General features: G+C 58.5%; 1 protein-coding gene across 2 annotated transcripts; it reads left to right on the top strand.

Annotated features, from left to right (window-relative positions):
- Positions 1-2963: 2963 nt before the first annotated feature.
- TP53INP2 (tumor protein p53 inducible nuclear protein 2) lies at positions 2964-26314 on the top strand. 2 transcript variants are annotated; one of them, XM_074604783.1, is made up of 4 exons: positions 2964-3110; positions 12332-12673; positions 16307-16436; positions 17844-26314. In XM_074604783.1, exons 2-4 carry the CDS (start codon positions 12550-12552, stop codon positions 18094-18096), a joined length of 507 nt encoding a protein of 168 aa, XP_074460884.1. In that variant the 5' UTR covers positions 2964-3110; positions 12332-12549; the 3' UTR covers positions 18097-26314. The 2 variants fall into 2 exon arrangements, with proteins under 2 accessions (XP_074460884.1, XP_074460883.1); XM_074604782.1 differs by having other exon boundaries at positions 16127-16436.

The raw sequence follows: 26314 nt of genomic DNA, 5'->3' as shown, positions 1-26314 counted from the left end.
ATACCCCCAGGACATACAGGGCCACGGTTGTGAAATGCTTCTCCCTGGTGCTCAGCAGTTGCCCGTGTGACCCTGGCATCACCGGGCATAATGACTGGGCCAGTGCTCCCCAGGCTTGGGGAAAAACTCATGCCAGGGATGGCGGGACCAACATCTGCTCAGGATGCAGCAAGGTGGCCCCAGGGACCCGCAGGGAAACCAGAGCAGACAGCTGGGGCCGGAGGGACGCCTCCAGACGCCCTTGCTCAGTCCATCCCAAACGCTGGCGACGTGTTCTTGGAGGGCTTTGCAAAGGCCCAGTCATACTATTGTTTCCCGGTCTCTAATTTTTTTAGAAGTTTTGGGTAGCTGGACCCAGTATCTTTTTTTTTTTTTTTTTTTTTTTTAATAAGGGGCTGGTAAATAATGAACGCCCTGGCTGATTTGCGTGCCATTTGTTGGGTGAAATGAAGCACGTGGGTTGCATGCCGGCCCTGCACCTTGCCAGGAGCTATCAGCGCTGCTTCCCAAGGCCTCTTGTGTGAAGCAGAAGCCGATGTGATCACCACCCTCTTCCCAACAGTCATCCAAACACACGGAGTGCTGCCGGTTACGCCTCTGAGCAGCAGAGCCCAAGGCACCTGCCGGTGTCGACTGGCGCTGCGACATACCGAGGCTCCAGCTGACTCTCCGTTTCCTGCGGGCAGGTGATGTGCAGTCAGCTGCCTGCTCTCCCTCTCCGGGCGCAGCCATCCCGGGCCTTGCAGGTCAGGTCACTGCAGCGTGACTTTCCTCAGTCACCTGGCGGCCAGCACCCTGCGGGAGCCAAAGCCAGGTCACCCCCTTTGCTAGGGTGGGCGTCCCTGCATCCCACCCTGGGATGCCACAGAGAAGTCGCTCTGGTTTTTTTCCCCCTTATTCAGCGTCAACAGACACTGCTGTCACTGGGGACCCGAGGAGAGGGCACTCCAACACCCTGCTAGCCCTGCAGCACAGCCAGAAGGCAGAATGACATGGACCCCGGCTCAGGGTGGCAGCGTGGTCACCACAGGCTCATCGGCACACGAGGGCTAGGTGACCGCAGCTTCCTGACCGCTGTTCCCTGCACCAGTGAGATTAAAGTCTCCATTTCCCTCTGCCGCGCAGGCACGGCTGTCAACCAGCGCCTGAGCCCAGCCACCAGGGCACCCAGGGCCAGGCCCGGCAGGTACCGGCAACCTCCGGTGACTGCTCCAGGCTGCTGCGCAGCTCGCTCCTCTGCTCTACCGCGTTTGCAGCAGCGATAAACCCCCCCCCAGCAACAAACCACTGTGGCTAAGAACCGCCCGGGAGGGGGGCTGCCTCCCTTGTTTCGCAGCAAAAGAGCAGGGTCAGGGTGCAGCAGAGACGGAAGCATTGTCATCCCGTTAAAGCAACCCTTCCCGGGACGTGCCAGTGGGATTTGGGACAGTTTACTCTGGGATAATTTTAACCCTCGCAAGATTTGTTCTGGTGCATTTGTTTAAATCCACTCGTGTACAGCGGCGGGATTAAAGGTTAATTTCTGCAGTCCTGCTGCAGCCAACAGCAGCCACGGTGTAATCAGTCCGTGCAAAACGAGCGCTAATGAAAGCAGCAAACTGACACCCACTGGCAGCATCTCTGGTCTTCAAGCAGGGACCAGACTGGGGGGGTCAAGCTTGAGTTACGCCATAATTTCCAGGTGTCTCCTGCAGGTGCTTCCACCGCTACGCCCAGCGGCACTGAGCACCTCCAGCTCTTTGTGGCATTAATGGAAACTGCCGTTGCCAGCTGGAAACGCCCTCCGCAGGGCATCCCAAATAAGTGGATTTTCTGCTTTGAAGTGTTTCAAGCTTCACGGACTTCTGCTCCCCTCCCGGCAGAGTGGGGCGAGAGCTCTGCCAGGTGGCAGCTCTCCTCCTGAGATGGTTTACACCCTTCTGTAAAGGTCCTTCAATTACAGAAGACTAAATGTTATTTAATTTGTGACTGCGAGTTGAATAAGGCTCAATTAAATTCTGCCTCTTGTGAATTTTGGGAATTCTCACCTGTGGTGCCAGATGAGTCCTAACTGTACCATGCATGACTCAGCCCCCGAAACTGCTCTATTAATGACTGTTTTAATAAATGTTCTATCTTTATACGGACAATTTCCTGCCGTGTGATGAGCTTGGCAGGTTGTCAAACCAAACCTTGGTCCCGTGGTCAGCCCGTGCTGAGGGCGAAGGCGAGCGCGGTGCTGCCGAGCATCGCGGGGGCTTGCAGCCCCCGCGGGACGTTCCGGGTTTCGGCCCCCCAGCTACCTGCCGTCCCCCGAGCCCCCCCCCCTCGGTGTGGGGGCTGGCTGGCTGGGGGCAAGCGGCTTTCACTTGCCCCCAACGCCCTCCTTTGCGTCCCACCAAAGTTGCTCTTGTCAGGAGGCCTCGGCAGCGCGGCAGGGCGAAGGAAACGGGTGTCGGGCGAAGGAAACGGGTGTCGGGCGAGGGGGGGGGCGGGGGCCGCCCCAAGCCCCGGCCCTCCCTCCCCGCCGCGGCCGGTCCGGCGCATCGCCTGGTCCCGCACCGCGGCCGCGCCGGGCCGTCGGCGGCTCCGGTTCAATCGCTTTTTCACGCATTTCCTCCCCCCCCCCGGCTGCTTTCGCCGCGGTCCGGCCCCGCAGCTCTCCTGTTCCCCCGGGGGCTTTCCCAGCCCCTCGATCCCATGTGCCCGGTCCCGCGGGGACCCTGCGGAAACCCCCGGGGACACGGGAGGGGCCCGGCCTGACCCCGCGGGACCGGCCCCCGGTTCACACCCCAGCGGGACCCCCCCGGTCCGGAGCCCCCCCACACACACCGGTGCCCAGCTCCCCCCGGGGAACCGCGCTCCCCATCCCGGACCCCCCGCCCTGACCCCGCCCCCCTCCCACCGACCCCGCCCTCCCGCCGCCGCCTCCCATTGGCCGCTTGCCCCGCCGGCGGGCGGGCCGCTTTGTGACGTCACGATCAGCTGTCGGAAGGTCCCGATTTGTGCGGGGGAGCGGCGGGCGCTCGCCACAACCGCGCCAGCCCCGCCGGTACCGGGCACTACCTCAGCGCCTCCCCGCCGCTCCCTCCCGCCGCTCCCCGCCGCCGTGCCGCGCCGCTACGGGCGAGGTGAGTCTCCCCCCGGTCAGGGTCTGGGGGGGGGGTGGCTGCGGGGGGGGAGGGCTGGGCGGGCTCTCACCGACCCGGTGTCCCACGGCGGGGGGGGGGGTGAGGGGGGGCCGGGCGGCGCGGGGGCCCAGAAGGCCCCCCCCGCGCTTGTTGTTTGTTTCTTCATCACCGGATTAAGATTTGAGGTTGGTCTCCGCTGCTATTGGCTCCGATGTAATGACGTATGCTTCATTTGCGTATGACATTGAGACGTCATAAAGCTGTCGTCGTCGTCCCCCCCCCGTCGCCACCGGTCTCCCCCCGCCCTTCCTCCCTGCGGTGTCCTGCCGTGACCCCGCCGAGCGCAGCCTCTCCTCCCGCCTGCCGTACCCCGTCCCGAGGTGGGGGGGGACACACACAGGGTCCGTGAGGGGGGGGAACGATCGTGGGCGTCCCGCCCGTGTCCCCCGGCGGCTCGTCGGGCGGTCTCGCCCCGCCGCTCTCCGCCGCGGCCGTTCCCCAGGCAAGTCGCGAAGGCGGGCGCGTCTCCCAGGGTTTGCCAGGGGCCGTTTCGGGTGAAAAAAACCGTGGCTTTTTGAAAGGGCAACGCAAAACGTGTAATGCAGAAATATTTCCTATTTGACTGACTGCTTTCCAGTCGGTGCTTTTGAATCCCTCCGTCTTTAGCTCTCCGTTTACTTTGTGAATTCCGGCAGTTTTAATGAGATTTGGGCGTGTGCTTGGATATTTTCGTTGAGTTTAACTGTGATGCCCGCAAGGAGCCCCGGGCCCGTGCATAGCAGGTGAAGGATGCTGGCAGTGGCAGCCTGAGGTCCAAGCTGTGGCATCCCGCTGGGCCACCGGTGCGACACCACTTGTGTCCTGGGATGCTGAGCTCACGAGTCTGTCAGCATCCCGGGATGCTGAGCTCACGAGTCTGTCAGCATCCCGGGATGCTGAGCCCATGAGTATGTCGGGTACCACATGTAGCGGCTACTTTTGTTATTACTGCTCTAAGTGCACCTGCTTTGGGACAGCTCAAAAATGTCCCAAGTCCTAGAAGGTCGGCTTCCGTATGGGTTACATGCCTCTGCCTCGGGACCTCAGCAGCTTGGCTGAGCCTGGGAGGCGCCGGGCACTAAACCTGCTCCCATCTGAGGGAGGGGGTCATCAGCTGGAAAACTTGGACTCTGTGGAGTGTAACTAGAAACGTGTTAAGAAGGCGTTATTGCTTTTGTAATTTTTTTTATACACGTATCTATACGTTTATGTCTCTTGTGTGCCGGGGAGCAACGGCCCTGCTGAGAGAGCCTGGGCAAAGGCACTGGCACCCTGGGGTCCCAAACTGCTGGCTTAAAGTGCCTCCCTTGGGACCAGCAACACCCACTGCTGACGGCGGCACCAGCGAGGGCTGAGCTGGGCAGGTGCCGAGGGCTGTCACCAATTTGGCCAAGGCTTTGCTGGGGTAGGAAACCATCCCTAAAACAGGTGTTGGGCTCCGGCACAGGACTGTGCTGTACCTTCTTTCCCACTGGGCTTAGTCTACAAAGTGCCAAGAACAATTTTTTTTTTTTCTTTGCTCTAAAATAAATCTTTCCTCTCCTTTTATATCCCCTCTTCCCCCCCCCCCCCAAAAAAAAAAAAAAAAAGGAAAGCCAAAAGCTTTCTGCGGTAGCTCACTGTCACAATTAGGGACCCGTTGCATCAAACTGGTGCTTAACTGGCTCAACACAAAAGGAAAAACATAATGGAAGTTTTTCCCCTGGAGAATAAACTGATATCACCTACTCATAGCAAGACTGGAAAAACCTGAGATGTGAACTCTTATCTAAGAGCTTTTAAGCGCTAATTGCACGGCGAGCTGTGCGCAGGCAAGTCTCGCCCCGGCACACACGTGGCCCCGGGCGGGCTCGGGAGGAGCTGGTGGGGAGCTCGGGGCTCCTGTGATATTAAAGTCCAACCTGCCGGTTAGCGTTCAGCCTCCTGCGATTTACGGAGGGTGGAACGTTGGGGCCGCTCCCCCTCAATGCGAGGTGAAACATCCCCCCTAGGGATGTTTCACCTCGTGCATCCCAGAGACGAAACTTCTAAAATTTCATAGGACAGCTCATGGCAAACCTAAAAATTTCCTGGTTGCTCAGATCCTGCCGGCCACTGAGAGATTTTTCCAGGGCTCTGTGCGACGACAGCAAATAGCAGAAGGTCGGGTTTGTCCTTGGGGCAAGGACCTTCCTGCAGCAGTTACACAAGGGAGCTGGCGCGGATGGGGACACCAGCTCCAGGAAAACCACCCCCGTTTCTGCAACCCCAAGTCCCCCTCCTTCAGGTGGGATCTGGAGGAGCGTGCGGGGACTCCAGTCCACGCTGAGCTCCTGGGCTGGCAGAGGAGAGCCCTTCCAGGGCGCTGGCGCGGTCTGCCATTAATAATGAGGGTCTCGTGATAAAGAGGTTTTGGGGGGATTTTTCTAACTATTCTCTGCCTTCTCCCCGCTTCGCTTCCCTGCCCTGCAGGGGAAGAGGCTCTGGCTGTGAATCAGCCTCACGTTTGCCAGAGTCCGTCTGTCCGTGCCGGCAGCAGCCTCGGGGGCCAGCCCTGCCAGCGCTCCCCCCGGGGAACTCCGTGAACGAGGCTGCTGGCGACGCAAAAGGAGCAGCAGGAGCTGTAGCGCGGTTGTTGAGGGACCAAATGCGTTAATCCAGCCCTGCCAAACTGTCCCGGGCAAGCCCCTGCCAGCTCTGGTCCCTTCCTCGATGGGGACAGATAGAGGACAGTGCAGGGATGCTTCACTTGCCATTCTGGGGTGATGAGCAGCCCCCCTTCCCTCTCCCCCCTCCACCCCCAGCTGCCGGACCCCCTTCTCCTTCACTTTGTGTTTCTGTGCCCGGTTTAGGATTTTGGTACATACAGCACGGCGACAGAAGCCTGTGAAACGCTTGTCTAATTTAGGTAAAATGAGTTGAAAATAACATTTCCCAAGTGGGTTGGAGGAAGGCACCTGATTTATACCTCCAACGCCTGCCGTGATGACTGCGCGGGGTATTCTTAGCCCTGCCGAGGAAGGACCGCTTCTGCTGCTTGTCAGTAGCATCCCTCCCGCCGCCAAGTATTTATGGAAAGTTTCAGGGAGCCTGTTGCCATTTCCAAGCGGAGTTGCTGTTGTTCTTGCAGCCTGTGACTTTTGGGAGCTGCCAGCCCCGCGAAGCTGCGGCTCCTGCCCGGGCGAGCTCCTGGCACATCCTGGGCCTTTGCTGCCGATCCCTTTGCCTATTCTTAGCTCCTGGGGTTATTTGCAGTGATGGTGACTCAGAAAACTAATTATTGTGCCGAGGTTTCTGAAGGGGGGAAAAAAAAACCCAACTTGATGCATTACAGTTTCCTTACTCCTACTTTAACTTTTAATGTTTAATACCCTCTGGCTAGTTTTAAAAGGCTGTTGGAATTTCTGTAAGGATTCTGATAAACCTTATTCATTAAGAAATTCAGCTGTCCCCAAGTGAGTGTCACCTGCGTGCTGTCCCCTCGTGCTGGCAGCGGCCTGGGATGGGGTTGACATGCCAAGTAAGGGGGCTTGTGGGAGCCTGGCAAGGTGACGGCTGTCCTGCGGTGGTGAGCCCGGCTCTGGCAGGGGACAGGGGATGGGTGTGTGGTTCCTGGGGCCGCTCAGCCTCAAGGACGTGGTGCATGGGCAGTCCTCTCGTGCCCCAGCGCTGGCCATACCTCCTCCATAGATGTTGGACGTCTGTCACACACGAGTGCGCTGGCGGAAGAAAGCACCGGAGCTCTGACCAGCTCTGGTCGCTGGAGGGGCAAAGAAGCCACCTCCTGGTCCAAACTGCTTCTGTGGGCACTGTCTCTGCCTGGTGACAAGGCACTACTTGGGCAGCAATGACTTAAATCCCCTGACAGGGACACATTCAGGTCCCTCCTGTGCCACAGTTCCCACGAGGCTGACGACCCCAATTCCCCCGGTGTAAATGGGGCAAACGTTTGCCGCAGGGAAAGCGGAGGCTTTCCAAAAACCTTTGGAGCTTGATCTGCCGATAGCTGTGGGCCATCCCAGCTAGAGAAGGGCTTGGTGGAAACTGCAGGGACTGAGGTGACATGTGGCCATCTTGCCATCTGGGTGCTGTTGGTAGCAGCCAGCCAAGGAGCCTTTTGCCTCGCAAAAGGGCTGAGAAAGTCACCCCCAACCTTCCATGAAGGTAATACTGGGAAGCTGATGTTCTCAGTGGCTTGCAGGGAGGGTCTGGAGTGACTCAGAGATGATGCACTGACCACATTGACCAGGAGCTGCTCCCTTCTAGGGTGGAACAGGCTCACAGAATGCTTTGGGTTAGAAGGGACCTTCAAAGATCACCCTGTCCAACCCCCCTGCTGTGGGCAGGGACATCTTCCACTAGACCAGGTTGCTCCAAGCCCCGTCCAACCTGGCCTTGAACCCCTCCAGGGATGGTGCAGCCACAGCTTCTCTGGGCAACCTGGGCCAGGGGCTCACCACCCTCATCGTAAAACTTTCCGTATGTCCAATCTAACCCTACCTTCTTTCAGTTTAAAACCATTGCCCCTTGTCCTGTCACTACAGGTCTTGGTAAAAAGTCTCTCTCTGTCTTTCTTATGAGCCTCCTTTATATAGTGAAATGATGCTACAAGGTCTCCCCGGAGCCTTCTCTTCTCCAGGCTGAACCCCCCCAACTCTCTCAGCCTGTCCTCACAGCAGAGGGGCTCCAGCCCTCAGAGCATCTCCGTGGCCTCCTCTGGCCCCGCTCCAACAGCTCCGTCTCCTTCTGCAGGCAGCACTGCAGGGGGGTCTCCCCAGAGCGGAGCCGAGGGGCAGAATCCCCTCCCTCGCCCTGCTGCCCATGCTGCTGGGGATGCAGCCCAGGGTGTGGGGGGGGCTTTCTGGGCCATGAGCGCACATTGCCAGCTCGCATCCAATTTGCCACCCACCAGTATCCCCGAGTCCTTCTCCGCAGGGCTGCTCTCCACCACCCATCCCCCCGTCTGTGCTGGTACCGGGGGTTGCCCTGACCCCAGGTGCAGGACCCTGCGCTTGGCCTGGTTGAACTTTGAGGTTCACACGGTCCCGCTTCTCCAGCCTGACAAGGTCCCTCTGGATGGCGTCCCGTCCCTCTGGCCTGTCACCGCACCACTCAGCTCGGTGTCACCCGCAAACTTGCTGAAGGTGCATCTTGGAGATAAGGAGCCTGATCCCACCTCTTTAGCCCAGCGTTGCTGGGGATTTCAGAGCAGACAGGATAAAGTGAGGGTGAGGGTTAAAGCTCGTTTTGGTCCTTGCTTGCCAGGGTCTAGCTCCTGCCTCCGCCCCGTGGGGTTGATCCTGAAGGCTCTGCCAGCTGTGCTCCCCTGCAGCTCCCCGAGTGCTACCGCGGACGGCCCTGGCAGGGCTGCTCCGACTCTCAGGAAGCCTTCGCTCTCTTCCCTGGAGGCTTGTCTGATCACCCTGTCTGTCCCTCTGCCCAGCTCCTGCTCCGGCCGGCACAGGCAGCCAAGGCAGAGTCTGGCCAAGCACCCCCCGGCAGCCGTCCTGCGAGGATCCCGGCCCAGCACCTGGGCTTTGCTGTCTCCGTCCACGCTGCCACCACCCCACGGTGATAGCCGGTGGCTTATTTAAATGCTCTGGGGAAGGATCCTTTAAAATTATCCATCTCAACTTTTGCTTTTGGGGGAGCTTTGAACTCTTTCCTGCTGCGCCCGGAGTTATCACAGCTGCCTGCGAGCCCCCGTCCACCTTGCCCGAGCCCTCCCGGTGCGCCGTGGGTTTGCTGTAGGAGCAGGATGGCCCCTGACAACCTGTTATCCCAGGATAACGGCAGGGAGGGTGGTAATCCCAGGGCCTTTAATGATAGAGATAAGGAAAATGAAGTTAAATTTGAGGGAGGGGGCAACTGAAACGAATAGTATCTGCTGTGTCTTGTGTCTTCAGGAAAGAAAAGTTATCTTTGGGTTAGGGCGGGCACCTGTGGAGTCCGGACGCTTCAGCGCCTGACTTTCCCATCAGCACCCGCTGATTTTTTTGGGGACTAGTCTCTAAGTGGGTGCCGGGGGAATGAGCGCTGCTCCCAGGGGAACGGAGGGGGTGATCGGCTTTGCTGCTGTCCCCTGATAGCTGCTGTGAAGTTTTAACATAATAAAAACACGAGGTTTTCTGCTCTGTTTTGACTGCCTAATTTATTATTTGGCTTTGACCTCGCTCGAGGATGAACTCCTTGCAGGGGGCTCGCGGGGCCGAGCCTGCAGAGCGGAGGGGAGCAGTGCGGCGCCATCCAGGCGAGAAGCTTCAGCAGGGCTGTGTGTGCCGAGCCAGCCCGCGGGCCAGCAGCAAGCTCGTTCTGGGCTGCCTTTGCTGAGGCAACAGGGAAATTCTCTGCCTGCGTCAGACCTTGGCCTGCGGTAGCTGCTTGGGTGCATCTCTGGGTGACCTCCCCCTTGCAGCCGTACCGGCGCCACCGGCCTCCTCCTGTCCCCAGCTCTCTGCTGTTGTGTGGCATGTACGTCCGTGGGCTCGGGGCACAGCACAGGGGACCCTACTGTCCCAATCCCCCTTCAGCCCTGGTGTGTCACTCTGGGGAGCTGCACGGTCACGCTGGAGTCAGCTTTGGCTCAACACTTCTGCTGGCCTGGGAATGCCGCAGCTTGAAAAGCTCGGGAACCCGCTCCTGGCCTTGCACTGGGCCGGGGCACGGTGGCCTCAGGGGACCGGAGCCGCCCGTGTCTGCCACGGGCTGCTGGGTGCGACCTGCCCCTCTCCTCCTGCCTGGGGAAGAGCAAACAGCGGGATGCCCTGAGGCATCACCCCAGGTAGCTGGGAGCAACAGGGTTTCTGCTACAATTAGACATTTAATAAATTTATTTTAAAAAGATATAATGTTAGAAGGTATTTACTGAAGAGGCAAGTGCTCCAGGCAGATGCCAGACTTCAGGTGGCAGGCAGGGAGAACCGGTGTGTAATGGAGCCGTGGCTCTGCACCGCGGCCTTCAGGGCTGTCCTGGGTGCCCTGTGCCAGCCTGGCCCCAAGGATGGGCGCTCACGTCGGTCCCGTGGGAAGGAAATCCCCGCTGCACTCGGCACAGAGCACGCGGGAGAGCCCAATGGGCCAGTTTCTATTCATTGCCCAGCTGGATATCAGCCCCTCTTCATGTTGTTTCCCCAACGTATTCTTACGCGTTAATACTCCCAGGGAAGAGGGGTGTCTGGATCGTTTAATCATGAGCATGCTGGAGGATAACGTGGCTTTGCTATGGCCGTGGTGGTGATGGGGGGGCTGGGGGGTGAGAGCTGCTTTAGCTGAGCCTGCCGCTCTCGCTGCATTTGGAGGAAACGACTCTGTCATGTCACTGTGCCCCAAAACCCTCCGCTCGGTGCTTCCAGGGGAAGCCAGGAAGCCTCTTAGGGCGCGGAAGGGGGAATCCTCGCCGACCTCGGATTCACCGTGGCGAGAGGCTCTGTGAGTCTCAGCCAAGTCTGTTTTGAACGTGTTGTCCCAGCCGGGACCCAGCTTGTTTAGCTGCAGCCTCTCCCCGCCCCGGATGGATCTGGTGCAGGGTGCGAGTGGAAGGGACGAACCGCAGCGGTGGAGGGCTGCCACCCCACAGGCAGCGAGAAGCCCACGGTGCTGGGCTCCCAAAGACGCGGGTCTGCAGCTGGGCACGGTTGGAGCCGCGTGTGGGGGCACCTCTGGGGCAACTGAAGTCACCTGGGGCTTGAGACCTGCTCAAGGGGACAGATAGTGTCACGCTGCTGCCCGGCCGTGCCAGGGAGGGAGAGCTGGGAGTTGCAGGGCTGGTTCATGCTCTGGAACTCCCTTCTGCGTCCGGGGGTGGCAGAGATCAGGGTGAGCCCCCAAAGCTCAGGGGATCCCACCCATGGGGAAAGGCTCCCCTTGATTTTTCATTTTCTGCCTTGCGGAGCAGATGTCGTACCTCACAAGGCACTTAAAAGAAGGCAAAAGGCAGGGAGATCCCACAACGGATAAATACAAGCGTTCCTGAGCCCCAGAATCACAGCAAGCACCCCAGGCCAGGCGCCTTTCCCAGCAGTGCTGAGGCTGGAGAGGCTGTTTTGTTGGTGGGGGGCATTTGGACCAGAATTGGAGCTGTGGGAGAACTGCCACAGATGCATTGTGCCTCCCTGTATCCTTCCCATTCCACGTTGTCCGGAGTAGATGGGGCTTCACCAGGATCCAGGACCATTTGCAGGCTCTACGCCGCCTTGGTGGACAGAGCCATGAACCGGGGGTTTGCCCTCTAAATGCACCCACGGCAACATGCCAAGCAAGGCAGCACGCAGCTGTCCCCTCTCCCCGCGTCTGGCTCTTGATGGCATTTTAATGCCCTTTAATATCTCTGGAACAAAAAGCATTTTCTCGGCACAAATAACACTCTGCACCTTGTGGCTGCCGTCTGTCTGCGCCTCTCCAAGAGCTTTGCGGTCATTAATAAAATTAGTCAGTCCGAACCTCCCCCCCGAGCTGGGGGGAATCTGTTTCCCCGGGGGTGAAACAAGTGATGAGTGTAGATGAGACTCGCCCCGGGGCTGGGCTAACGCCGTCCTCGCCCTGCCCCGCTGCGAGGGGTCGGCGCGCTCACTGCCGCTCGCTCCCGCACGCTGACACCTGGGGGCTGAGACACGGCCCATAGCCAAGCGCTTTATCCCGGGGCTCCTGGGAGGGTCCTTGTGAAGGAGCAGTGATGACACGTGTGACAGTGGCATCTTTGGGCTTCCTGGAGGAGCTGGAGGAGGGGAGAGCAGCCACGCTGGCATGGCTGATAGCGGATGGGTGGTGGGTTTTAGGGTCGTGCCGTCGGTCCTCAGATGGTCCAGCAGCATCACACCCTTTGCCCTGCAAAAGCTCAGTGCCACCAGCCGTGCTCAGTGCCCGTTCAGTGCCGGGGGAGGCAGGTCCCAGCCTGACCGCGTTTGGCTCTGCCCCTGCCATCTCCGGCGGATGGGTCCCCTGGGACACACCGCCCGTCAGGAAGGGGACAGGCTTGGTGCTGGTTGGGGGCTGCAGGGCACAGACACCCAGCCCTTCTCCGTTGCTTTCAGAGGTGGTACATGATGCCCTTGGAGATGCCAGCAGCTGGGACAGCCCATGGCACAAATCAGTGCCGGAGCCACCTTTTCACTGTCCCCTTCAGCCCGTCTGAGCCCCCCGGGATGCAGGAGGGCCCCACTGCCCACCAGTCCAAATGCGTTATTCCTTTTCTTTCCCTTTTACAGGCCTTTGCACTGAAGCCAAGTGAAGAACCTCAGAATTGCACTACACCCCATTTAACGCAGCTACAATTTCACTAGCAGCAAAGCGTCTCTGCCACCACTGAGACCTTTGAGGGCTGTTTTTTTCCCCTCCCTGCCCGTCGTTCCCGTCTCCTTGCCTGGAAGCCGGTGCTCAGCAGTAGCTCTAACTCACTGCCCATCCCAGTGGACCGCTCCCCACCATGTTTCAGCGTCTCACCAGCCTCTTCTTCAGCGACAACAACCCGCTGGAAGGCCTGGAAGAGCCCAAACCCTTTGTCGAGGAGGAGGAGGAGGAGGATGGCTGGCTCGTAATTGATCTTGCAGGTGAGAAAAGCCAGGGGACTCTTTTCCCACAGCCTCTGCTACAACCTTGTCTCTCTGGAGCTGGGCAAAACCCCTTGAGATGACAGCAGATGAGGTTCCACCACGTGTGATCAGCTCTGCCCTTCATCCCTCCTTCCCTGGTCCCCCCCTGCCCTGCCCATGGTGCCCAGTGCTGTGGTCACTGCAGCAGCCCCTGACCTGCTCCCCCGTTTTCCCTTCCCCTTCCTCTCCCAATGGTTGTTCCCGACTTTCCACCAGCGTGGGAGCCACAGCAGCATCTTCCCCAGCTGGGGCTGCTCCCGCCTGGGAGCCTCCAGGTGCCTCTGTGCCTGGAGGGACCCTGGCACAGCCACCAGCCCGGGGAGGTCACCCGGGGTTTCAGTGTGATCCTGCCCGCCGGGGGCTCGGTGGGCTGGGGGATGCCAACCCCCACAGGCTCCGTGTGCCTGCGAGCGGGCAGTGCCGTGGCCTCGGCTAAGCTGTGCCCAGAGCAGTGCTTTGCCGGGAGGGACCGGGCTCAGCTGCTCCCCTGGTGAGAGCAAACCAGGAGCCTGTTCTCCTGGGGGAAACTCCAGTCCTCGGGTGCTGGTGGGGAGCCAGGGTTTTCTCCACGCCAGGCCTGTCCCAGCTGGGGTCGTGCCGCTGGCGATCTGGCCTCGTTTGGGTCGATCCGGCTGTGTTTGGGTCATTTGAGTCCATCAGGGGAGCAAATCTCAACTCCAAAGGGTTTACCTTCCCAAATCATTCCCAGTGCCCATGCCGACAGCACTCAGACAAGGGATGTTTGGCACAAGGTCCTTGTTCCCAGGGATGGCGACAACCATCCGGAGCCCCGTTGGACACCAACCAGGCGGCTCAAATTCCTTGTGTGCCGAGAGCTTCTCCAGCTCCATTAGGAGCTTGGCGTTTCTGTTGTAGGGTCGATGACTCAACCAATTGCAATGATAATTTTATGACCTTTTGCTTGCAAGTTGAGCAGCGAGCTTAGACAAACAAGCCTGCCTGCGCAAGGAGCTCCTCCAGGGCCACGCTCTGCTTTTGCAGCCTCTGGTTAATTGTGGTGCCCCAGCCCAGGGGACCACAAATGTATCCTGCAGGTGTAGGAGGAGGGTTTCGTTCTCCCTCTTGCAGGCATCTGTTCTCCGAGCAGGTGCTCTCTGCGCTGAGCAGAGCTCATTTTCATGGTGTGAGTTGTTTGTTAGGGCTTTTTTCCCCCCTTGCAGCGAGCTGGAGAGGGGACTGGAGCATGGACAAGCCTGGGATGGGGGACAGGGACAGCCCTGTGCCCGGAGGGAGCACTATGGAGGGCTGGTGGGGGCGGATTGGTGCTGTGGGCACGGGCAGCCGTGGAGGATTCCCTGGGCTCTCTGGTGACTGTCCCGCGGTGGGGGGGGTCACAGCAGTGACACGGGATGAGGCTGGTTGCAAGGAGGACCCTGGAGCAATGGCCATGCAGCTGCCACATGTCTGGGCCAGCTGGCAACAGCTGCAGCGTGCCCAAAGCATGCCAGAAGGGGCCAGGAGTTTCCCCAGACGGAGGAACGCTGTGCTGTGCCCTCATCCCCTGGGACCGAGACTGCAGCCGGCTCAGCGGGGACCCAGGGATGACTTTGGTACAAAAGGCTCCCATTTTTTTTTTTTTTTTTCCCCAATCAAGCTGCCAGGCTGTTGGCGCAGAGCCAGCTTTCGGCAGCGTGCCTGCCCGGGACCTGCCACCCCACTGCTAATTCCCACCGGCCCTGCCTCTGCCTTTTCCCGGAGCATTCCCCGGCTGGTGAGGGACTGATTTATTTCAGCCCTATTTCGGAGGCTGGAGTTATGCAAAGCACTTTAGAAACTAAACCCTCTGGCTCCAGCCCCCATCCTTCACCTTTGAGCCACGGCAGCCAGCAAGCGTCTCCCAGCCTGGCTCCCTCCCAGGAGCGGGGCAGCCTAACGAGCCTCCAAATTCGTTCCCTCTCAGCCAGGTCTTTGACCCACGTGTTGCAAAACGCACCCGAATCCACCAGATCTCCCGGAAGCGTTTCAGACGCCTCTCTCGCCCCATCACCTGGCCTGGTGCTTAGTGATATGGCTGCAAGTCACCCAGGGATTTGGGGATCCTGAAATATTCCTTGTGACATTAAACCCCACCTTGGCAAAGGATGGGGACAGGTAGCCATGGACAGCTAGGGCAGGGTTCAGCCACGCTGGGTCCTCTGCTCCGGGTGCCCACAGCCCCCCCTGTGCGGGAGCGCTGCGGGACTGGGAATGCTCCAGCCAGGCTCAATGGCTGTCTCCAGCCTGGAATGTCAACAACTATTAATAGCTTGATATCCACTGACCTGAAGAAAGACATTCTCATGTTCACAAGGCTAATTGTGGCCTGCCCTAAGCCTCGGGCTGGGGCATCATCATCCGTGGCAGGAGCTGGGGACATGCCGGGTGGCGAATGCCAGCCCCGTGCTTCCTGCGCTGTGTTTCTCCGCCGCGAGAACACGCTCACCTCCTGATTTCTCCTGCACCCTCACCCAGCCTCGGGGTCACACGTATCCATATGGATACTGCACTGCATCCCCACCCCATGAGACCAGTTCCCTTGAATCCCCCCGGGTGAGGCCGGGAACCGGTCTGGGGATCCCGATGAGCCCAACATCGGGTGCAGGCCCCCTTCCCATAACACAACCGGTGATTCCGAGCGCAGGCAGCCCAGAAAAGCAGCAGCCCAGAAAAGCAGCAGCCCAAGTGCTTTTGCCAGGCAGCGGTGAGGAAGGGAAGGCGAGGAAGGCTGGGGTGCCTGAGGCGGGTGGGGGGCAGCTCCTGGATCAACCACCCAAAATTTGGCCTCTAATGGACTGAAGCTGAAGGTGCGGTGAAAACCTTGGCTGAAGAATTTAGTCCCCTGATTTCTTCCAGAAAAAAGGTGTGAATTGTTATTTTCCTCTGTGTGTGTGTGTGTGTGTTTGTGCTTGGTCTCAATGTTTGCGAAGCGCTGTGTGGTGTTTGCGAGTGCGGGTGGGCTGATGTTCCTCCGGCATGGCACGGCTCAGGTACCGTAGGAACAGGCAAAAGCAGTATTTCTTGCCGGCTGGATTTCTTCCTTCATTTTGAGAAGGTGGGGGGAAAAAAAAAGAAAAAAAAATTGCTGTGGTAAAACCTTGCTGGTTTCCCCCACTTTTTTTGGTTAAACTGCCCAACCAGAACCATTTCCGTCACTTGCCGGCTTTGCAAAGCCGGACCCGGCAGCCGCCCCGGTGTGGAGGGTGCTGGTGTGGGGTGTTGGGGCACTGCTGGCGTCCCCCTCCCCACGAGGTCCCGTCGACGCCGGGCTCGTCTCTAGCGGTGGTGATGGCGGTGGGGTGTCTCTTGCACTAACGATGCCCCTTTCTCTCCCCCCTCCCCTCCCCACTGTACATGGTATGTGTGTGTGTCCCCGCTGCGCCCCGCATGGCTCTGCACCCCCGCCACCCCCAGGCAGCCGTGCCCGCCCCGGCGCAGCCCGGCGAGTGGGTGCTGGCGGTACCGGGCGCTCGGTGCGATCTCGCCCGACACCCCCCGGTCCGCCACCGCCGCCGGCCGCTTCCCCGGCTCCGGCCGGTCCCTGCTTGATGGACGAGAGTTGGTTTGTCACCCCTCCCCCCTGTTTTACTGCAGAGGGGCCCGGCCCCGATGGCGTGGGGAGCAGCCCCATGGAGGACCTGCTCATCGAGCACCCCAGCATGTCCGTCTACGTCACCAGCACCCTCGAGGTGGATGGGGAGGGCCCCGAGGACGATGCTGCCGGGTGAGTGTGGCTTGAAGGTGCTCTCTGGAGGCTGCCAGCCCCAGCACCCGCTGCGGGACCAGGGTGGATGGTTAGTCCCAGTGTCCCTGATCACCTTATACTCCTGGGAGTGTTTTGCCCGCTCTGCCCGGAGATGGAGTGGGGCTGTGGGAGATCTCAGCGTCCCCACATCCCACCTCAGGGAGCACCCTGCACGCCTGGCAGGTTGCTTCGGCCGGTGCTGTGCAAGGTTGGCAGCCTCTGTGTCCCGAAATAGACTGCTAAGGGGATCTCAATGCCATGTTGAGATGGCCATGGGTGCGTCACTGCGAGCTTGCTGCTGGGCGGCGGTGGGAGACAGCTGCGTCCTTCTGCCCTGTCCCAAGCGGAGTCTCTTGGCGATACCGCCTGTCACTCCACTGCCCATCCAGGGGGGTTTGCCAGGCTGGGCTTAAACACAGGGTTTTCCAGAGGTATGGCACAAGCAAAGCAAATCCAACGGGACAAGGTGGCCTTTGGGCACAGTGGTCCCCACAGGACCCCTGGCTCCCCCAGGCAGGAGGGTGCTGTAGCCCCCCCGATCCCCCTCCTGGCCCAGCACTGGGGTGCCCGCAGCCACAGGGGAGCGGGACACCACCAGCCATGGATGCAGGCATTTCTCCCTGCCCCAAGGTCCAGCTTAGCAGGGGGGACTGAAGTTAAACAGAAATAACCCAAATCTCCCCACTGCCCTCTCCTCCCCCAAGGAGACGTGGGCTGGAACCCCCCTGCCATCATTCCCGGGGCCACAGCCTTGCTGCAACCCCTGGGGAGCTCTGCCCTCTCCCCATGGCTGTCCTTGCAGCCCGGCGGCAGCAGGAAAACCCTGATCATGCCCACGCTCAGCCCTCCTGCTGCTGGCCAACCCCCAGGTCCCATTGTGTCCCTGCTGTCCCCCAGTCCCAGCCCTCCAGCATCTCCACTGGGAGCTCCTGCCCCAGTCAGGGAAGGAGGAATAATTTGAGGTGAACCTCCAGCTGGGCTAGGGAACACCATTCCTCCAGGGCTTCTCTTTGTAAAGTCTCCCTGAGGGCCACGGCCTGATCTCAAGAGCTTCAGAGGAACCTCAACTCTGGAGGGTGCAGAAAGGGGGCCAAAGGGAGCTGGGAATGGGCCGGGACACCAAATGGGTCACAAGCGGGGATGGAAATGGGGCTGGGCTTGGCTTCCCTCTGCTGGGCTCAAGGGGCTTAGTCACTGTGGGGGACCGTGGGGACACCCCGTTCCGGGTGGTGCCTGGATTTCTCCCAGGTGTGCTACAGCCCGCCTGTGCTGGGTCCATCCTTGGGCGCCGTGTGACGGGGAGGGAGTTGGAGACCCCGGTCCCCTTCTCGCTGGGGTGGGGGAGGGCCGGGTGTCGGCAGCCGCTGACGGCCCCTTTCTCCGCAGGGATGTGCCGGAGCCCCGGCTGGAGCGGCACGTGCCGCACCACAGCAGGTCCCTCTCGGTGAAGGCCGCCATTTTGGAGAAGGTCGGGCAGGCGCGGCGGGTGCAGCGGGCCAAGCAGCTGGCGGAGAAGCACCAGCTCAGCCAGAAGGCGCTGCAGCGGCAGAACCGGGCCCGCCAGCGCCCGCTGCGCCGGGCCAAGCAGTACGCCGGGACCTTCGTCCACCAGCCCTGCCAGCGCCACTGCAACTACTGACCTCGCCGGGACGCCCGCGCCACCTCCCCCGGCGCAGGGAGACCTCACACCCCCCCCGCCCCGGTTTCATCCACACACCCCCACACACCTGCGCCCCTGGCCCCCCACTCCTCGTCTTCCTTCCCCCCACAACTTCACCCGTCCCTTTGTCCCCGACGCCGGCCAGGCCAGCAACCCCTGGAGCGACCGGCATGGAGGGCCATGCCGCCCCCCCCCCCCCCCAACCCTTGCAGCCATGCCAGCCTTCACGCGGGAAATCGGTATTCCCGGTGAAATCACTCGTTTCCAAAATCCACGGCGAAGCCTGTTTGTCCTGACGAGCCTGTGACGTCAGTGCCTTTCTTCATGACTCCACGTATAGCCAGGCTGGGATGTCACAAGCGGAGACACCGAGCGGAAGTGAAAAGAGCTACGACGTGACAAGATTTGGGATTTTTAGGAAAAATCTCATCGATGACACTAAATAATGCTTCCTCCCCCCAAAACCAGCAAATAACCTCCTTGATTTCTTAATGATGTTTTTACCGTGCTAAGACAAAAACCCCACTGCCCGTCCCATAAAGGGCTTGTCGTGGGGAAGAGCTGGTGGAAATCTTCGTGGCAGGGTCAGCCGGGCAGCTCGTGGTGCCTCATGGTGTTTTTTTTTTTAAGACAACCTTAAAAGCAATCTCAGGAAACAAAGCACCATCCCAGCACCTCACCGGAGCCCTCGACGGCTGCGCCGGGAGGGGGTGGCCAGTGAAGGTGGCCAGAAGATGGCCAGCGGGAGCAGCACCATGACTGGTGGTCCCACCGAGCTGCTGGCTGCCTCGTCCGAGCGAGACCCCCTCCTCCTGGAGCCACTCATCTGCCCAAGCCGCACCTATGTACGTACATCTATACGTATATGTGTGTATATATTTATGTATATATTCGGAAGAGGCACCGTTTAAGCCAAGGAGCATCGGCTGCCCCGGTGTTAATCCCTGGGAGGGGAGCGGAGACAGGGACTCTGAGCAGCTTCCCCGAGGTGGCAAAAGCACGTCGGAGCTGGTGGTGAAGGGATGCCGAAGAGGAGGCTGGAGGGAAGAGGCTGAAGTAAGGGACCTGGGAGCAGTTGCAAAGGGACAGGATGGGGCAGGCCCGGTCGGTGGGGCCGGGCAAGGGGATCGCTGCAGTGAAGCTGTAATGGAAACGCCTTTTTCCTCACGAAAAAATTGCATCCTTTCCCACGAAGGGCCAAATTCTGTCATGGGCAACGCTGATTTTTTTATTGCAAATCCCTCCCCTCCCCATGTCAGACTCATTCTGCCTTTCAAAGGACACGGTCCAGGCTTTTCGCCGGCTCCGGCACCAGCTGAGGTGGTGCCGAACCCAGCAGAAATTTGCTGTTCCCCCCCCTCCCCGCCCAGCTCCCTCCCGTTAGAGACTGATTCTGCACTCTGTGCCCTTGGGGAAGATGTGGCCATCGTGTCCTGCTCGCGGCCAGCTCATAGCCCGGATTCCCACCCTCCGAGACAAGAAATACCCCAGCCCCCCCCCCCAAATCGATGATTTCACAGGAGTTTCTTCCATTCACCGTGTTATATCCCTTAATATCACTTTGGGAGCTGATATTTATTAATTTTTTGAATGAGATTAGACACAAACCAAACCCTCTTACAAGCACTAGCCCCCAGCTCTGTGCCCTGGGAGCCTGGACCGTGGGGGAGGTGGCTGCTGATGCTCACCTGCTGCGTTTATCTTCCGCTCCGATGACACGGTGTTCCCAAAAGCACAGAAAGAATGAAAAAAAAACCCAAACCAATTTCTAATAGCTCTTTTCAGCCTTTCCCTTTCAATTCTTCCAGGCCAGTTTCTTGTTTCGAGTCCTCCTGAGACCCAGCACCCTCATCACACGAGTGACGTGGTGCCTCCTGCCCCCCGGCTGTGGCAGCCGGTGCCCGCTGGGGCGGCAGAGATGCTGGGCCGTATTCTGCGCCCGCCGCACCGGTTTGGTCCGCTGCTTTTTCAGCCTTTCTGGTGAGCGCGGTGGCACCGGAGCTGGTTTTTCACAGCCGGTGGTTTATCAGCAAAGAGTTACCCCCCCATCCCTCGGCATCGCCCGCCACTCCCTGGGCCTTGCCACAACCACCATCCCTCGCCGCCAAACCTAAGACCATGCTGGAGATCGCCCTGCTTCATCTTGGGTGTCTTCTCGGCGAAGAGACTGATGACTCCGTGACTTGAGGGGACTGTTTACATCCTTTGGCTTCCCGGACTTCACATTAAATGCCTTTTTTTGCCCCGCCCCCCCTAAAGTGATGCCTGGTATGAACCGGGAGCGTGGCGTTTGTAGGGATGGTGGCACTGGTGCTTGTGACGACAAGCAGGCGCTGAGCCTGAGCTCTCGGGTGTCCAATGGGTGTCCGAGGAGGTGCTGCTCTTTCCCGTGTGTCACTGGGTGATCTGCTCTGTGGCCACCGGGCGACGGCGTTAGAGGAAGCATTTTCTCTGGACCCTGAATATACATCGAGAAGTGGACAAGCCAAGCAACGTCCTGCCTCCCAGCCTGTTCTCCATTGCAAATTCTCCTCCTGCACATCCGAGATGCTGACAGTCCTTCCGGAGCACTCCCGAAAGCAGAGGCTGGCTGCGACACCGTCACCCCCTCTGCAGCTCCCAGGGGAAGATGGGCCGGGGTCAGCGAGTTTGGCTGGGAATGGCATCACCGGGGCCGATCCTGCCACGTCTCTCCTACCAGGCCTTCCCGTGCCCACCAGTCTGCTTGCAAACGGTACCCCAGTAGGAGAAACCCCTCATCGAAATCCTCCTCATCCGTCGTGACCCAGAAACCCTTGGCTGAGCTCCCGGGGGCTCGGCGCAGCCATGGCTGCCGACGGCCGGCGCCCAGCACCCAGTTCAAACGGCCAATGTTGTTATTCCGTCCTGGTTTTCGGAAGCGAACGCAAACTGTTTTCTTTTCCTTTCTTCTTTCTGTGCCAGTCTGATACATCTTTCGTCACGCTGTGCCCAGCCAGCACAGGACAGGATGCAGAACGGTTATCACACTTTATATCAAGAGTATGTTTATAAAGGATTAATAAATTATTAATAATGTTTTCATGAAGAGGTTAATCCAGAGTCCTAGCATCCCGCAGGTCAACGGAGCGCGCTTACCACAGCATATATGGGCTCCCGCGACCCCCCCACCCCGTTGTTTGCACACTCGCTCGTGTATTAATGTCTAGTAATCACCTATTAACCCCCCGCAAAGCGACGGTCGATCCACCAGTGTGACCAGCTCTTCTTACGCTGCGGCAAAGGTGTGTTCAAACTGCGCTTTGCAGAAGCCCTGCGATGCGCCTCTCCTGCCCAACGGCGAGCACAAGACCTGGCCCGATACCAAATCTCCTGCCCGGTGTTGCCAGAGCAAGAAAACCCCTTTACACCGAGGTTATGAATCTCCTCGAATCTTAAAACAAACGAAAGGTGCTTAAAAACTGAGAACTTTTCCTGTCTGTGCACATGTGTGCACGTGTAGATATTTCACAACACGGCATGGGTGTCCGGTAGGTTGTTTCGGGGTGCGGGTTTTAGTTTTTTAGGGGGTTGTTGATTTTTTTTTTATCCCCCCCCCCCCCCCCCCCAGTATTTTCAATCTGTGGCTAGCTGTGCGATGCTCCCGACGGGAAGGCGAAGCAAACACGGCGCTGGCTGGCAGGGAGGCCCTTGGGCTGGTGTCCTGCTTGGAAGGCTGGGAGGAGCCTTGCTTGCTTTTCTTTACTCGCGTAGGGGGAAACTACCGCATGGACTCAGGGACAAACACACACGCTGGGGTCTTTAAAAATGTGGGTTTGTTTTTTTTTTCCGGGCTTCTCTGTTGGGATGTGGGGTTTGTTTCTGTCTGTGAGGCTTTCGGTTGCGCCGTCCTGAAGGATGCTGTGGGGATGTGGCCGAAGCCTTTGGCAGCACATGTCCGTGAGAGGCCGCGGGGTTTGATGCTCCCACGTAGCGACCACACGGAAAAGGAGCTGGGGCCACTTGTGGTGAGACCGTCCCTGAGCGGTGGCCCGCTCTCTGTTTGCCCGTGTCCCGAAAATTCACCTTACAGCTGCTAGAACGTGGCTGGTCCCTCCTCGGGCTTGTTCGGGAACAAGCAGGTACGGATTTTAAGCAACGAGCCTCCCCAAGGATTTGGGAAGCGAAGCGGAGCTGGGCTTTCTGCGTCAGCCGCAACTGGCCTGGCTCCCACTGCGGCCCTGGGATGGGGGAAGCCATCGGAGCAATCACGTGGAGAAACGCTGCTGCGGGTGACAGGCAGGTTTGCGGGAGGAAATGTTTGCATTTCTTGCAATGAAAGCATTAAAAAAAAAAAAAAAAATGCCAGCTTCGCCTGGGCAGCGCGGCAGTGCTGCCGACGTGGCTGTGGGGGCTCGGATGGCCCAGCAGCAGCTCCCCAGCCCCACGCTGGCACCGCAGCAAGGACCGGGCATGGCCGGGCAGGCGTGGGGACGTGGGGACGCTGCAGCACTGCCGGGAGCTGGTGGAGGCAGCAGACCCCTGTGGTGGAAAAAAATCCTCTCCACCCCTCAAAGTCCCCATGGGGTAGGGCGTCTTCTCTGAGCAAGGCACGAGAGATCTGCATCTCAGTCACCTTCTTTCGGTACAGGGCAGGGCAGCCCGGCTCCGCAGCAGTGCCATGGATGAACCCCCCACCCCGAAGCGAGTGGCGAGGCTTCCCCCCAGCCATCGGGACAAGACCAGGAGAGGCCGCCCTCCTGGAGAAGTGCCCCCTCTCGAGATGGAAACCAGATCACGCCAGGACACGGCTAAACCCGCGTATCCCCGTGCGAGCCATCTCCTGGGGCAGCTCCCCACGTGGCTCCGCTTGCCGCGAAGGCAGGCCAGCAGCCACGGCATGGGCAGGACACCTCGCCGGCAGCCACGTCGACCGCAACAAAGTCCTTTCACCGAATTTTGGCTCTCACCTGCACTGCAAAGCTGGGGGGAGCTGCCAGGGAAGGTGGGGCAACAGGCCTTGTCACCCGATGCTCTGAAACATGCGCTCACAAATGCGCTTTCCAAAAAAACTCTGCTGTAAAAGCTCGATCTGGAAGGGAAGAGATTCTTCCCACGGGAGTCAGCGTTTCTTTTTCATCACGGATAACACAAACACATGGCTCATCCCGAAGATTGCCGCTGTGGGAATCTTCGCTCTTTGTTTAGGTGTTTTTCTAATCAATAGGTAATTTTACATTTACATCTTACATTCAGCCCTGCTGGGGAGGAAAAAAAAAAAACCCATTGGATGTCTTGTCGTACCAGCCAGAACAAAAAAAAAGAAAAAGATAAAAAAAATGCTCCAGTGAAGTTCTAGACTTGAATCCCAGCTTTGCAAGTGCTTCTGTGGGGCAAAAAATACCAGTTCCAGTGCGCCGCATAAAGCGGAAATTAAATTTCAGGTGAATTTATTGAAAAACAAGCGCGTCCCCAAAGATGCAACCAGAGAATAATTAGAAACCAGCCAGTACAAAGCGGTAGGACACCTCCAGTCAAGAAAAAGGGTTCTCAGCATCTGCCTGTTGCTGCCTGGCTGAAGGCAGTGCCGAGCCTCCCCCGAGGCTTCCCCGAGTTGTCTGGGTTTAAAACAAGAGGCCACCCGCGTCCAGCTGGTGCCGCGGTGACTCTCTGGTCACCGGAGAGTGTCAACAGCCGCCATTTCCCCCGGTGGCACGGATGTACCTCCAGTCTGCCGTGCCTCCTTTGCTCTCTGCGCTCAGAAATAGCTGCTGGCGGCGAGGGGGATGCGCCAGTACCCCGGCACCCCCCCAGTCCTCAGGGTTTCCCCCCCCACCAAGTCCTTCTCCACCACAGGACTGTGTCTGGTGACCTCCTCAGCACAGCGGCTTGCAGGGGGCAGAGCCCGAGGACAGCCACCCACCACGCTCGCAGCCTCTCCAGCCCACCGCCGTAGAATCAATCATAGAATCATAGAATCTTCATGGTTGGAAAGGACCTTTGAGATCATCGAGTCACACCAGCCGGGGACACTGAAGTGGGGGTATCAAGTGGGGGCCTCGGGGTTTCTCTTCTTCAAGGCGGAGCTTTCCATCTCTGCCCTTTTCTCCCAGCTCTGCTCAGGACAATGGGAAAGTCATGGATAATTTCCCTGCACCTTCAAGGGCTCAGTCCTCGTCCCATTGACGCGACAAGAGCGGCTGTCACGCGTCACATGAATGTGGCCGCAGAAGCTGGATGAAGCGGTGGGAGAGGCTCTGCGTGGTTGGGCAAGTCCCTCTTTGGGCAAGGGGCGTCCTCAGAGCCATCAGAGATGCTGCCTTCTCCCCAGCTCGACTCCAGGACGCTGGTGGTGGTGGAAGCACACGTCAGCCGCGGGCCCTGGACCACCAGCCGCAGCTTGGGCAGGAGGTGTCCCCACGGCCACCCGCGTCGTGCCGTTCATCGATGCACTGTCAAACAGCCTTTCTTTTGGCTTCTCGTTAACCAGACCCACAACTCTTTCCTTCGAAGGGTGAAGACGACAAAGATGAGCGGCTCCGTTTAGCAACAAAGATGGCTCTTACGTGCAGTCCTTTTTTAAATTCTTTTTCACAGAGGGGTGACACCCAGGTGTGTGTGTGTGTGTCCCCTTACACTCACTCTGAGCTAACACCTCCTGGGCTGGGTGGGGGGCGGGGGGGGTTTGCTTTTCTAGCCCCATACCCAGAGCAGGAGAGATGCTACCACGTGAAAACACTGCCAGGAAGCTTCGGCTCTCTTACAGCTAACCACGAAAATCCCGCTGCCTTCCGCTCCTATTTTATCACCGGGGGGGTGGGGGAGATTTTATTCCTTGCAAATGGAGGGGGGAAACCACCACAGTAAATTGTAAGCGTAGCTTAAAAACGGGTTGCACCGGAGAGCCCAACGTCACCTCGCGTATCCCCGTCAGGGACGCCGGGGGCAGCTGTTGCCCAAGTCTCGCTGAAATCTGCTCCTCGGGGTGGTACCGACACAATTGGCTTCGGGAAATCTAGGGGTGAGGAACCAGCACAAGGCGTTAACAGTGAAATAGGAAGATTTTTCTCGTGTATCTGAAATATATCCGTACAGAGCCACTGAGCACTGCAATATTTTATTCGTATGTATCGACCTTAGGTATTCTGCTTGTAAAGCTCATCCACGCGCGTTATCCATCTCCACGTCGGACTGACTGTACTTGTGCCTTTCACCCTTTTTCATGGTTGGTCACCTTTTTTTTTAACACAACTGCAGAACTTGAATAAATCAGTGAACTACAGTTAAAAGTCCTATGCAAGAGGTGACTGGGGAGTCAGTTTTCGAGATTTCTGTGTTTCTATGGCGTTTTAAAAGTAGACACTGGGATTTTCAGAGAAGCCTAACAGAATTAATGCCCTAAAAAGCATTTAGGTTTGGGGTTTTTTTTGTTGTTTTTTTTTTAAAGCTAAAAAGCATTTAGCATTTCGGCTGCTAAATCTCTTAGGCAGCTTTGAAAAGCTCAGCCCAAACCCCAGTTCCTCACCGGTTTGTGCGTGGAGAGCGAGCAGGAGCGGCAAGAACGAGCACCAGCCCTTCGCCAGGACGGACGGCGCGTTCGAGAGCCGGTGTTTTCCTTTCAAGAGAAAGGAGAAGAAAGTGCTATTCGGTCGGGAAAAGGTTGCCTTAAGCCTTCCCTAAAACGTGTCGGAGAACGTTGACGGTCCCCGGCCGCCAGCCCTGCGCCCCCGGCCCGGGGCGTTGCGGAGGACCCACGCCGGGGAGCAGACGCCCAGGCAGCGGGTCTCGGCCAGCCGCGCGCTGCCGGATGCCTTACAACAGTGGGACGAACTTCCACACCGGGATGTTGAGAAGGAAAAAATAAAATAAAATAAAAAAAAAAAAAGCCCCACGTTTTTCTACATCACCTATGCTGTAGGACTGCAACCTCGTCCGAAACTCGAAGCTAACAAAATAACGTCCTTTTTGTGTGTTACGTGTTAAATCGGTGTAAGCAAGGTTAGTAGAGAAAGGGTGTCTACTTGTCGTAGGACATTGTTTAACCATTTGCCGTGTGTCAACAGACTGAAGGACACGACTGCCTGGAATACGTTACGTAGCGTGCCTGTGCGTCTGTAACCTGGGTTTGGTTTTTAGGTTGTAATGCTGTCTTTTGACTGAAAAAAAAAAAAAAAATCTAATATAAAGAAAACCCACAAGAAATAATAAAAAAAAAATAAATATATATATTTAAACTCTA

The sequence above is a fragment of the Larus michahellis genome, chromosome 12 (genome assembly GCF_964199755.1).
Source record: "Larus michahellis chromosome 12, bLarMic1.1, whole genome shotgun sequence".
Classification (NCBI taxonomy): domain Eukaryota; kingdom Metazoa; phylum Chordata; class Aves; order Charadriiformes; family Laridae; genus Larus; species Larus michahellis.
The sequence above is the reverse complement of the archived record's forward strand: the minus strand, read 5'-3'. Positions and strand labels throughout refer to the sequence as shown.